Source organism: Pipistrellus hanaki (genome assembly GCF_964339955.1).
Source record: "Pipistrellus hanaki genome assembly, chromosome: 6".
Lineage (NCBI taxonomy): Eukaryota > Metazoa > Chordata > Mammalia > Chiroptera > Vespertilionidae > Pipistrellus > Pipistrellus hanaki.
This window is the reverse complement of record NC_140508.1, coordinates 74,016,094-74,030,512: the sequence shown is the minus strand read 5'-3', so window position 1 is coordinate 74,030,512 and position 14,419 is coordinate 74,016,094. Positions and strand designations below refer to the sequence as shown.

At 37.6% G+C, this 14,419-nt stretch overlaps 1 protein-coding gene across 4 annotated transcripts in view; it reads left to right on the top strand.

Annotated features, from left to right (window-relative positions):
* Window positions 1-14,419, top strand: part of KATNAL2 (katanin catalytic subunit A1 like 2) — a 72,274-nt gene that overhangs the window by 17,950 nt on the left and 39,905 nt on the right. The window contains exons 2-3 of one of the 4 annotated variants that reach the window (XM_084888227.1): window positions 8,781-8,851; window positions 13,403-13,569. The exons of 2 other annotated variants lie outside the window; for them this stretch is intronic. In XM_084888227.1, the coding sequence (XP_084744353.1) occupies window positions 8,781-8,851; window positions 13,403-13,569 (238 nt within the window). The remainder of the gene's footprint in view (window positions 1-8,780; window positions 8,852-13,402; window positions 13,570-14,419) is intronic. One more of the 4 variants, XM_084888228.1, reaches the window with a different exon arrangement.

The following is a 14,419-nucleotide window of genomic DNA, read 5'->3' as shown; positions in this document are numbered from 1 at the left end:
CCTGCAACCGAGATACAGTAGTGCCCTTGACCAGAATGGAACCTGGGAGCCTTCAGTCTTTCAGGTTACACTTTAGCCACAGAGTCACATGGTAAGATATAAATATGGTTCTTAAACTAATTAGTTCCCTAATCAGCATTCAATCCAGGATTATGCATTTTATCTTGTTTTTCTCTCCCTTAAGTTTCTTTGGATGAGCACAGCTCTCAATCCCTCTGGTCTTTATTTTATTTTATTTTATTTTATTTTATTTTATTTTATTTTATTTTAGTGACACTAACTTTTGCTAGAAATTACCAAAATTCTTCTACAGAGCGTCTCTTTTTCTGGATTGTCTAGTTATTTCTTTGAGATATCATTTGCTGCTCATGCCTGGTTATCAGAACATTGGTTCTAAAGACGGGTTTACATTATCCTTTTAAGTTTACCTCTCAGGTGAAACTGAGGACAGCAGGAGGCTGTGGTGTTGACTTACTGAGATGGCTGTCTGATCTCTGCAACCAGAATCTCTGTTGGAATTAGAAGGTATCTGTGAGAGCATGAGCTTTATGAAAAGAGCATACATGTCAAAATTCCATAATCTAGTTCAGTGTTTAATAACAATGTGATAGAATGGGAAGGCCCCCGTGTTTTAGTGGATTTTGTACTTTTCTGCAATTTCAAATTCTATAATCAGTTCATATTCAGGATCCACAACAAATGCCCTCTTTATGACACACAGTTGTTGAGTAATTGACCAGTGCTGACTTTTTATTAAAAACAATAAATGCCTTCCTGGGTCTGGAGACATTCCTGTTGATAGGTTTAGTGCTTTTTCAAGTTATGAAGCATATGAAACTTAGGAAGTTTCCTGGTAGAAACAGGAGATAATCAGGAAACAAACAAAAAAACCAAATTAGAACCTACGGGCATATATATTCAAGCATGTAAGTGAATATTAGACGCAGGGACTGTAAAATAGAGCTATAATAAAAACATTTGAAAGAAGCAATGTGTCCTTTTTTTAACTGTTTGTTTTTGAGATGGAAAGCTTAATGCAAAATTTGGATCTTATTACAGAAATTGAAAAGAGCTCATGCAAATTAATCTCCATTGCACCCGTAAAAAGGAAATTAAAAGCAGTAATGTTGAATGTGGTATGTATACAGTAACATTTCCTAAATATCTTCTGGGTCTAAAACTAGGAAAGATATTCAATGCTTCCTTTTCCTCAGGCTACAGTATCATAGGATTCAATTTTGAATCTGATAATGGAGGCATTTTTGTTGCACAATAGCCCACAAAGGAAATGTAGGAAGAAGAAAACAGACAAATTACTGAAGCAGAGGCAAATGAGATGCCTTGGTGAATGTTCATGTCGTGGCTTTCTTTCTTCAGTGGACAGGAATTAATTGAGCATCTAATTGTGTCCATTTCAAGGGCACACCATCTTTATAGTTTAAATTGACCATTTCTTGGTGGCCCATTTCTTCCTTTGATTTCCAAAGATAATTTTCTATGTTAGTTGGAATGGCATGAATAGAAAGATGTTTTAGATATGGCAAACTTCACACATAACTAACAAATTTATAAGACCACATTTTACAAATCAAGTAACAGCACATCTTAAATATTTAATTTTTTTATTTGATTGATTTCAGAGAGGAAGGGAGAGGGAGAGATAGAAACACCAAGACTCATTGATTGGCTGCCTCCTGCACACTCAGCCACGCCCACAACCTGGGCTTGTGCCCCACTGGGAATGGAACCATGACCTCCTGATTCATAGGTCAATGCTCAACCACTGAGCCACATCTGCCAGGCTCAAGTATTACTTATAATTCAAACTTTCTTCTCCTGAGTGACACAATATTTGGAAGTGAGTGGAGAGATGCTTTCAAACACCAAGATTCATTTAAGCACTAATGGACATTTAGGCTATTTCTAAGTTTTAAAAATATAATGCTGTGTTAGACATCTTTGAACATTAATCACTGTGCAAACTTGAAGTATTTCTGTAATATAGTAAAATTGATATTCTATAGTATAATTTGCTAGCAGTGGGAATTGCTGTGTCAACCGGTATGTGTGTTATTTTCATTTTGATAGATTTTTTTTCAATTTGCTCTTTATAAAAGGGTTGTACTCATTTATGTTTCCATTATATCTAAGCATGTCATACTCTTTTACATGTTGACAATGCTGGATACTATTTGGATAATATTTTAATTTTTTCTGCATTTAAAAATATTTATGATTCTTACTGAAAGAAGCTTTTTTTGTTTTGTTTTTTTGTTCCAATGAACTGAAGAAATATTATAATACTTATGGTGGTTTCCGGTTTCTTCAACAGTTAGGTACATTTCAAATTATGATAAAACCAAAAAGAAAAAGCATAAAGGGAAATGTCTGCTTAGGTGATTGTGTGATTTCTTTCCTGTCTGGTAAGTCTATCCCATAGTCACATTGAGGCATGTTAGAGCAAGTTCATCAAAATGAGTAAAGAAAGAAGCACCATTGTCACATCTCAGATGTGACCAGGCACTGCCACCAGGGTGCTGAGCAGGCCCTCAAAGGTTCTGGGTGACAAGCGGTTCTCCCCATCATTTCTACTTTGAATATAAAACTATTGCATGGCTGAAACCAGTTTGGCTCAGTGGATAGAGCATTAGCCTGTGGACTGAAGGATCTCGTGTTCCATTCCAGTCAAGGGCATGTTCCTTGGTTGCAGACATATCCCCAGTAGGGGGTGTGCAAGAGGCAGCTGATCGATGCTTCTCTGTCATCGATGTTTCTAGCTTTCTATCCCTCTCTCTTCCTCCCTGTAAAAACTCAATAAAAGATATTTAAAAAAGAAAAAAAAAAGAATAAAACTATTGCATGAAAATATTTCTATTGTTAGATATATTTACTTTATATATCAGGGCAAAAACATTACTCAAATTATTTACATTCATTCTAGCTTTCTTTTCTCTACCTCTTCATTTGCATTTGAAAATCTCCTTATGAAGATAATCATCCACATACCAAACTACTAAGTGTACAATTCAATGGCTTTTAGTATATTTACAGAGTTATACAACCATCACCACATTAATTTTAGAACATTTTCATTTCTTCAAAACAAAACTGTACATCCCCTATTGCCCTCTCCAGCCTTCCTTTTCCCTCCCCTTTTAGAAACACCTCTCCCAAGATCTTTTTCTGCTCCTCTAATGAGTTTTCTCGCTCTACATCTTCACAAAATTCAGAGCTATGAGCCAAAGCCAGTGCAGTGCGTGCAGTACCGAGGAACACAAGCAAAACACTCCCTGGCTATTTTTCTCAGCCTCCTGGTCATAAGAGAACATTTGCATCTGTGCATGTTTATTTTTGAAATTTTTAATATATTTTTTAATGATTTCAGAGAGAAAGTGGGGGAGAGAGGTAAGAGAGAGAGAGAGAGAGAGAGAGAGAGAGAGAGAGAGAGAGAGAGAGAGAGAGAGAGAGAACATTAATGATGAGAAAAAATCATTGATCAGCTACCTCCTGCATGCCCCCCTACTGGGCATTGAGGCCACAACCTGGGCATGTTCTCTTGGTCAGAATCGAACCTGGGATCCTTCATTCCATAGACCCTCACTTTATTCACTGAAACAAACCAGCTAAGGTGCATCTGTGCATGTTTAGATTTGGAGGAGGCACATGCTTTGTGAGTAAATGAGGAGAGATTGAAGTATATGAACGAAGCAATTACAGCTGTTGAGCACCCACCAATCGCTAACCCTTATACTGGCACAGCACCCCACAATTTTCTCAGTTAGGAAGGCACTAGTAGTGTCCAGTGCAGTATCTTTTGAAAATGTTTTCATGGCTCTTCAGTTAAAATTCTTTTGTTCTCAAAAAACTTTACATACAAAGGAGGTGGATTAGCTTTATTAACAATAGGACTGTAACTATTGAGAAATTAAAAGATATAATCTCCTATAAGAAGGTCGGGGTGTGTTTCTCTCTCTCTCTCTCTCTCTCTCTCTCTCTCTCTCTCTCTCTCTCTCCCTCCCTCCCCCTCACACTCTTCCTTCCTCTCTCTCTCTCTGAAAAGCAATGGGGAAAAAAATATACTCAGGAAAAGATTAACAACAACAACAAAAAAGTTCTAGTTAATAATTGCTTTGAAATGGTCAATAAAATTATGGGATTTAAAAATATATATATTTTATTGATTTTTTTACAGAGAGGAAGGGAGAGAGATAGAGAGCTAGAAACGTCGATGAGAGAGAAACATCGACCAGTTGCCTCTTGTACACCCCCTATTGGGGATGTGCCTGCAACCAAGGTACATGCCCTTGACCGGAATCGAATCCGGGACCTTTCAGTCAGCAGACCGACGCTCTACCACTGAGCCAAACTGGTTTCGGCGGGATATTTGTTTTGAGGAATCGTAAGAGACACTATTCATTTGTCACTATGTGAGGTCAGTTAAGAAACACTGGTGAAGTTTTAATGAAGGACTCTTGCATTCATTAAAAAATGAGCTCAAACAACTCTAGTTCTTTGAATGAGTGTCTGAGCTGATGGGATTAATGAATGTTGTTATTATTTTTCTTGGTCAAACTTATTTACATTCTCTGTAAATTTTATACAATTCTTGTTTGAAAAATAATTTTTTATGGGCAAATAATTTGTGGTTCTTTTTTCTTTTAAATCTTTATTGTTGAAAGTATTGCACCTACTTTCCCCCTTACCATTGCCCCCCTCCAACTGGTTCCCAACTTGCCCCAGATCTTCACCACCTTACTCTATGTGTCCATAGGTAAGACCTTTGATTAATCTCTTCCTGCCTTTCCTTTGAGACTGTGCCATGCTTCCATGCTTCTGATTCTATTTTATTCACCAGTTAATTTTGTTCGTTAGATTTCTTATTCATTTATTTTGATTTTTATGTTTAATTGTTGATATATATTTGTTACCATTTTGGTCATATTTTTTAAAATCTCTTCTTCTTAAAGAATACCCTTAAAAAAGGATACCCTTCATTTCATGTAATATTGGTTTGGTGGTGATGAACTCTTTAACATTTTGTTTGTGAAGCTCTTTGTTGGACCCTCAATTTTAAATGAGAGCTTGCTAGTCGAGTAATCTTGGTTGTAGGTCCTTACTATTCATGACTTTGAATATTTCTTGCCACTCCCTTCTGGCCTGCAAAGTTTCTCTCGAGAAATCAGCTGACAACAAAACAAAAAACAAAATGGAAAAAAGAAATCAGCTGACAGTCATATGGGCATTCCCTTGTAGGTGACTAACTGCTTTTCTCTTACTGCTTTTAAGATTCTCTCATTGTCTTTAATGCTTAGTATTTTAATTATGGTGTGTTTTGGTGTGGGCCTCTTGGAGTCTTTGAAATAAAGTCACTTAAAGGCTCAGCTCCTCTTATTTCATGTGTTAACCATCAATCCTATATTGAGATTTTTTGTTTGTTTTGTTAATCCTCACCTGAGGATATTTTTCACTTGATGTTTTAGAGAGAGTGGAAGGAAGGGGAAGAGACAAAGAGAGGGAAACAGCGATGTGAGAGAAACTTTGATTGCTTACCTCCACTACACGCCCTGATTGGGGTTGGGGATCAAGCATACAACCAAAGTTTGTTCCCTTGATGGGAATTGAACCTGGAACCCTTCAGTCAATGTGCCAACACTCTATCCACTGAGCTAAACTGGCTAGGGCTACATTGAGACTTTTGACTTTCTTAGTAACTGACCCAACTTTAAAGAAAAAAAATTACCCATAGTAAACAGGGTTAGAAATAAAGGAAAACTTTGCAAACAGTTTTGTTGTTTCTTGTCTTGCAGCTTTAGAGTAGGATTATTTAGAGTAGAATTATTTAACAAACAGTTTTTTTGTAGTTATTTTTGTATATATTATTACTGATTTTTGCTGCCTAACTAATAAGTGGTTTTTTCTATTCAGTGCTGCCTGACTTCTTTAAACGAAGAAAACTTTATTTCTCTTCACTTTAGACTGGTAACTACAGTTCTTTGATTTTGGCAAATTTGGCATGCATTTTTTTTTTTTTTTGAAAATTTAAATAGCAGCTTCTCTCTGGTCTGGAGTGATTGTGCAGGGGTGGGAGTAGTCTGGTGAGGAGGGGTGAGTGCAGGGGAGGAAGTGGGGAGGGGAGAGCATTGTCCCAGGAACTAGAAGACTTGGGTTCTGCTCTCAACTCTTTGCAGGCCTTTGAGCAAATCTCTTTACTTTTCTAGATTTCAGGTTCCTTCCAGACTCTTAAGATTCTGATTCAAAATCCCAAGCAATAATTTCTGAATTTGTATATTTAAGGACATATCCCTTCTTGTTTAATATGATGTTGTATTTTTATTTTGCAAATTTAATTTGGGCTGAATTTTGTGATGATTGTCATCTATTACTGAACTAATAATTTGGAACAACGTAAATTTCATGAAGTGCTTCTCCTCCAAGTACAGTAGATGGCACTATAGGAGAGGCAAATCAAATTACAAAAAAAAAAAAAAAAAAAAAAAAAAAAGTAGAAACTTTGACTACCAATACTAATTTTTGTAAATTAGGAAGGCCTTCACCAAGAATTCTTGTGTCAACATCTTCAGAAAGTGAATGAAAACTGATAGTGTTGCACATCTTACTGTCATTTTTTATAGTGATTTTCAAACTTTTTTATTGTGATCAACTAATGAAGACATCTGAGATTGAAATCCAGAACACAGGCATATGAGCAAACACAACAGAAGTTTCATGAAGCAATAGTAAGCCTTCTACTTGTTACGCATTCTTTGATAATTATATTGCATTATACACTGTGCTATTTTTAAAAAAATATATATTTTATTGATTTTTTACAGAGAGGAAAGGATAGGGATAGAGAGCTAGAAACATCGATGAGAGAGAAACATCGACCAGCTGCCTCCTGCACACCCCCTACTGGGGATGTGCCCACAACCCAGGTACATGCCCTTGACTGGAATAGAACCTGGGACCTTTCAGTCCGCAGACCGACGCTCTATCTAAACCGGTTTCGGCAAACTGTGCTGTTTATAACCCATTAACTTGATATCATGACCTGTAGTTTGAAAACAACAAACAAACAAATAAATTATCTAGTAAACTTATCATGAAATATCAGATTCTACTTAGCACTTGGTACCATTCCAGGTACTGTGGGCATTTAAAGATAATTCTGTTTCCTGGGAAAGGGAAGAGTTGGTTACCTTCAGACATATTAGATAGCAACCCTGTATGCCCCCAGACTAAAAATCAGTGGCAGCAGATAATTTAAGTGAAGGTTTTATGGAATAGCTTGATCATATGTAAGCCTTTACTTTGATATGAACTTTTGTTGGGAAAATTATATACTGTGGAATAAAAAGTAGTCACATGTAGTAGTCATATGAATGGGGGGGGCAGAGTGGTGGTGGTGTTAGAGAGCAATCAAAGGACTTGTATGCATGCATATTAGCATAACCAATGGACACAGACACTGGGGTGGAACATTCCTACTGGGGTGGGAGGATCAATCAGGGAAAAAGGAGACATATATAAAACTTTAGATTAAAAAAAAAAAGAGTAGGCCTTCCTTCCTCTGGCTGCCAGCACCAGCTTACCTCTGGCACTCAGGACCCAGGCTTCCCTTATAGCCCTGGCTTCGTCTAGATCACATGTGTCAAACACAAGGCCCGCGGGCCAAATCCAGCCCGCCAGGCCTTGCAATGTGGCCCACACAGCGCTGTCATCACTGCACTCCACTGTCAGTTTATGACATTGTCAGTTTATGACTGTTCAGTAAACCATTCGGCCCGAGATTTAGGCTGGATTTTAGATTTTGACCCCTTCTCTGATTGAGTTCGACACCCCTAGACTCTAGATGGTCGTTTGGAAGGATGTCTGGTCTAATTAGGATATTAAGAAGTCAACTTTTATTATTAAAGACTTCAGGGAAATTTGAGATACCAGGTAACTAAATGCAGAACATTAACACTGTGGGTAAATGTAAAGATTCACATAGTCTGAATAAAGATATTATTATGCAGGAATTTCCCTTGTATGGCTCTGTTACTCTATTCAAATGCTTGGCCGTGCAGTCACCCCTGAATGGTGATTGAAACTCATCTGCACTTGGTGCAGGGACTGGGTGGGACTCTGAGTGAATTTAAGTTGTAAGAGCAGGTAAGTACCTGGGATGTCAGAGCTGATTCCTGGTTCATAAGTTTATCTTTATTATCACTTTCCTTAACCTGGTCCAAATAGGACTGTGTATATGTGTTTCTTCGCAGTTATAAGCAATAAAATGCCAATTATCTTGGCAGTAAGAAGCGAACTAGTAAAGCTCAATCCTAATTTACATCACAATACCTTCAGTTTACAATTAAGAAGTCAGCTGTAAGAAGAAAATAACATGGCTCGAGCTGGTTTGACTCAATGGATAGAGTGTCGGCCTGCAGACAGGAGGGTCCCTGGTGGAGGGCACATACCTTGGTGGCAGGCTCCTCCCTGGTCTGGGCCCTGGTCAGGGCTCATACTGGAGGCAACCAATTGATATTTCTCTCTGTCTTTCCCTCTCTCTTCCACTCTTTCTAAAAATCAATGAAAAAATATCCGTGGGTGAGGATTAAAAAAAGAAGAAAATAACAATGGAAAGCAGTTTATATATCCCAAGGAATGCCAAACTGCCTTCTAGCCTTTAAGTCATGCTTCTTGGTTTCGACTGGTACCTTTACCTTCAAGGGTTTCTTGCTATAAAGGAGTGTTACATCTCATTGTCATCTGATCAGAATTTTCCTTTTTGTTCACAGTGCAAGGTGAGGACAGAAGCACGACGGAAAAATCTCCTCATTTTGATTTTGCATCATTTAACACAAGAAGGGTATGTTATATTGTAATTACTTACAGAGATGAGTCCTCTTTTTCTGATACACCCTTTGAATAACAAGTCACAACTTTTATTTTTAGAGCTGTTTAATTTTACAGAAAAATTGGGCACAAAGTACAGAGAGGCCCTGGCTGGTGTGGCTCAGTTGGTGTGGCAGGTGTTGGGTTTGATTCCCAGTCAGGGTACATGCCTAGGTTTCTGGTTTGATCCCTGGTTGAGGGAAGAAGCAACTGATTGAGGTCTCTCTTTCTCATCTCTTCTTTCCTATCTCTGAAATCAATTAAAAATTAGTTAATTTTTTTTAAGTACAGAGAGTTCCTATATGCTGGCAACCACCCATGCTTCCCAGTCTCCCCTATCATTAACATCTTGCATTCATCTGGTACGTTTGTTACAGTTGATGAATCGATACTGTATATGGGTATATTATTAGTAGCTGAAGTCTGTAGTTTATATCGGGGCTCACTCTGGTGTTGTACAGTTCTATGAGTTTTGACAAATGCATATCAGGTTTCCACCACTGCCCTAAAAATCCCTTGTGCTCTTCTGTCTCTACCCCATCCTCAGCAACCTAGACACACACTTTTATTGACACATTTACCTAGGTATTTTTCATATTATGTACTTAAAAACTTTATTAACAATTAAAATTTATTATCCAGCTCATGTGATACACACCTTTTCCCATACAAGTTTGAAGTTAGTGTAGCCTTTTTTATTTTTTATTTTCTTTATTGATTAAGGTATTACATATGTGTCCTTATTCCTCCTTTGCCCCCCTGCCCCCTTAATCATGCCCTCAATCTCTGCCCCCTCCCCATGTCTGTGTCCATTGGTTATGCTTATATGCCTGCATACAAGTCCTTTGGATTATCTCTCCCCTTTGCCCCCACCCTCCCCTACCTTCCCTCTGAGGTTTGATTGATGCTTCTGTCTCTGGATCTGTTTTTGTTCATCAGTTTATGTTGTTCATTATATTCCACAAATAAGCGAGATTATGTGATATTTACCTTTCTCTGACTGACTTATTTCACTTAGCATAATGCTCTCCAGGTCCATCCGTACTGTTGCAAATGGTAAGAGTTCCTTCCTTTTTATAGCAGCATAGTATTTAATTGTGTAGATGTACCAGTTATTCTAATCCGCTCATCTGCTGATGGGCAATTAGGCTGTATCCAAATTTTAGCTATTGTGCTGCTATGAATACAGGGATGCATAGGTCCTTTCTGATTAGTGTTTTTAGTTTCTTGGGATATAGTCCTAAAAGTGGGATCACTGGGTCAAATGGGAGTTCCATTTTTGATTTTTTTGAGAAAACTCCATACTGTTCTCCACAGTGGCTGCACCAGTCTGCATTCCCCCCAGCAGTGCACGAAGGTTCCTTTTTCTCCAAATCCTCACCAGCACTTGTCTTTTGTTGATGATAGCCATTCTGACAGGTGAGAGATGGTACCTCGTTGTCATTTTGATCTGCATCTCTCAGATGATTAGTGACTTTGAGCATGTTTTCATATGTCTCTTGGGCTTCTTTATGTCCTCTTTCACAAAGTATTTATTTAGGTCCTTTGCCCATTTTTTGATTGGGCTGTTTATCTTCCTTTTGTTAAGTTGTATGAGTTCCCTGTAAATGTTGGAGATTAAGCCCTTATCGGTGATAAGATTGGCAAATGTGTTCTCCTGTGCAGGGGGCTTTCTTGTTGTTTTGTTGATGGTTTCTTTTGCTGTGCAGAAGCTTTTCATTTTGATGTAGTCCCATTTGTTTATTTTTCTCTTTAGTTTCTATTGCCCTAGAAGCTGTATTGGTGAAGATATTGCTTTGGCATATGTCTGAGATTTTGCTGCCTGTGAATTCCTCTAAGATTTTTGTGGTTTCCCTTCTTACATCTAAGTCCTTTATCCAGTGAGTTTCCCAGGGTCCCACTGCTGGCCATGTACACAGAGATAATGCCTGTTTTTCATCCTTCAAAATAAAGAAATTGCATTGAACTGAATGACCTACACTCAGTTCTTTTCCGTGCAATGCCTATCCTGTAACTGTCAGGGGGAGGAAATTTTGCCACCTACCTGTTATGGCATAAAGCGTTTACTGTGTGTTAGCAAAACAGGCATTTCTCCTTTCTGCCATGAGATGTTTCCTTGCATCTTGAATCAATGAAAATTTTAGAGTAATATTCCCTGAGACCTGATGGAAAAGTGATTTATGGATTATCAAGATGAAAAGTGAACTGTAATGTAGGTATTTTTAAAATGTTTTTTTAGAAATTGATTTCAGAGTGAGGAAGGGAGAGAGAGATAAAAACATGAATGATGAGAATCATTGATCATCTGCCTCCTGTCTCCTCCTCCTCCCCCTCCCACTTACTGTGGACCAAGCCCACAACCCAGGCATGTGCCCTGACCAGAATCGAACCAGGACACCTGGTGTATAAGTGAGCTACACCACTGAGCTGCACCCATTGGGCTAATATAGGTAATTTTAAGGACATATCAGTGTCAGGAAAATAGACTCGTCTTTAGCAAAATACCAAGAATTCAGCAAAGACGAAAGATTATTGTGGATTGAAATAAATAATCAGAGAAAGCTTTGTAGAGAAGGGATATGTGCTGGTCTTTTTCTTTTAATTTTTATTTTTTAATTATAGCTGACATACAGTGAAAGATATGTAGAATGCCAATAGACAGATGTGATGGACAAGGGCATTCTAGGAAAGGGCACAGAGGAAGAAGGGGCATGACATAACTGAACAATTAGGGAAACAGAAAGACCAGAGTTCGGAAGTGTGGGGGAGAATTGGTGAGATCAAACAGTGGAGGTCATGGTATAGGTCCTTGTAGCACCACACATGCATCCTCTAGGACTCAGTGCCTGTTACCAGCCTCCGTCTCTTCTGCTGTTTCTTGCTCATTGGTGCTCACTGCTTGTCCCGAGATCCTGTCCTGTCACTGTTGGCTAAGAACCTCTAGTGGCTCTTGCCAACCCTATCAAGTTCAGACCTCATTCAAACTCAAGTAGTGGAATAGGAACACATAGAAGCAGTTTTGTTTCTCTGATCAACTAGTTTAGGAAACACTTTATTTAGTATAACATTTTTTTAAAAGTAAAAACTCTACGATCCTAGAAAGAGTTTAGAATATAGTGTGACGTTAGTAAATACTACAAGCAATTTATAGTCTCTGTTTCTATCTTCCTTTCTTTCTTGTTTACAAGTGCAAATATATGTGTATTTAGTCATTCAAAAAAGTTTGGAGCCCTGGCCTGTTTGGCTCAGTGGATAGAACATCGGCCTGCCGACCAAGGGCCAAATGCCCAGGTTGTAGGCTTGATCCCCAGTAGGGGGCGTGCAGGAAGCAGCTGATCAAATGATTCTCTATAATCATTGATGTTTCTATATCTCTCTCTTTTCCTTCCTCTCTGAAATCAATAAAAATATATTCTAAAAAATAAATAAAAATGTTTGGAAAAATAGAGAAAGTGTTAATAGTCATTATCTATGAGTGGTGAAATTTTCTTTTAACTTACCAGTATTTTCTAGTTTTTTTCTTAAATTAGCATATATTACTTCATACTAAACTAAAGTCATTAATTAAAAATGGGTTTAGCTCATCTCTCTGAAAAATGGGGATTAAGACAGAGTGTAGAAGCCAGGTGAGCCATCAGTAAGTATAGAAACTGAGTACAGCCAGTTGACATTTGCAAGTTCTTTAAAATTGGCAAGGTCGTGGGAAATAATTATGATAACCTTCTTTAACAAAATTCAGTCTTCCAACTGGCCTGAATCTTGGCCAGGGGAGAGAGCATAACAATGATAAAAAAGTTTTCTCCTACCTTTTGGATTCAAGTCAAACAGAAGGAATTATAACCTGTAGTAGCAGTTCTTAATCTTGGGTTTTTTACAAACCCCTAAAGTTGTATGCTAATCTAAGCACATTTGTTAGGAGAGAATCCTTGCTTTTAGAAACAAGTTAACTAAGATTATGAACTGGAGAGTCTTTCTACTTTCAGAGGATTGTGAGACAAGGCACTTGTTTTTATTGCTAAGACTAGTTAAGTCAGATAGCTTTTCAACTGAACAGGTTAAAAATGACAGTGAAGAACCCATGGTGAGAATACTACTTACACCTAGAAGTGGGAATGTGTGACTGATGAAAAATTACCAGAAATAATACATCCAATTGGATGACATCTTTTTATATTAAATTTCCTCAGTGATGTTGCTCAACATATGTGGAAATTTTCTTCAGAGCTCATGACATTTTTTTAAATCGCCTCAATAATGGGCAAATCATGTCTATTGGAACTGAATTTGGGTTTTATCAATTGTCAAATGTTGCCTAAAATGAATAAAGATGGAAATACCCACTTTTGGCTACAAATGAAAAGGTAAATCACAAGATATATTTTTAGTTGACTTATTTGACTGAACACTTCCAAAAACGTTTTAAACAATAATGGCTCTGGACTTTTTATGCCTGTTTGCTTTTGTTCTTTCTACTCATGTTTAATTTTTTTGTTTTGTTTTTTTTCTTCTTCTGTGCAATGGCAAGATATATTGATACAGCTAATGCTTTGGAGCAAGAAACTCAACTGGGGTTACGACGCTTTGAAGTTTGCGACAATGTTGACCTTGAAACTATTTTGATGGACTATGAGAGCTATTATTTTATAAAATTTCAGAAATACCCCAAAATTATCAAAAAGGCATCAGACACAGGTACATGGCTATTTTCTAGAAATAAAACTTTATCTCATTTTTAAGATTAGCATTTCCTTGTCCTTTTATTCCCAGATAAATGGTGCTCCTCATGCTGTACTGAAGGACTATATCAGACAGATCCCGTAGCTTTCCTTAGATTCAGTGCAATTTAAATATGATCCTTGGACATGGATATTCCTTTCTTTATGTTGGCGTTTGTTTGAGGAATGTGTTTTAGAACAATGAAGGCAAAACCTCAGAGTATCATAGGTCCTTTTTTTTTCTCTTCCCAATCCTAGTGTACATTCAATATTATTTGTATTGATTTCAGGTGTACAGCACAGTGTTTAGACAATCATATACTTTAGAGGTTCTTTTTAGAAGCCCAACATTACTTTCATTTCTTTAGAGATGGAAAGAGCTGTTAGAAGAGGATAAATGACAGAAGATTCTTTTCTTGCTAGGAAGACCTATTATCTATCTTGAAAATAACATGAAAATGAGTATTGGTGAAGCTAATAGCTCATGTATAGATAATGAAATGCTTTTGAAAGCCATCAATCCAGATAATGATCAATATTTTGCAAAGACCCAGTATAGGTTAGCAGTCAAGGAGGCTGGCTGGAGGAAAGATCTAAAGTGAGGGCCCTAGGTTTTGTAGTAACATTGACTTAGAAGTATGTAAGTGGGGGAAGTAATTATAAACCAAGGGAGATCATTGTCCTGTTTACAAGGCACTTGTTAAGCCACAGACTTTAACATTTCATGTGGGGACCAGGAAACCAAGAGGAATGTCAATTAAAAATAGCCAGGGCCGAATCTCAGAGCTGGAAGGCGTCTGAGAGAGAGGTGTTTTATCTGAACTCCC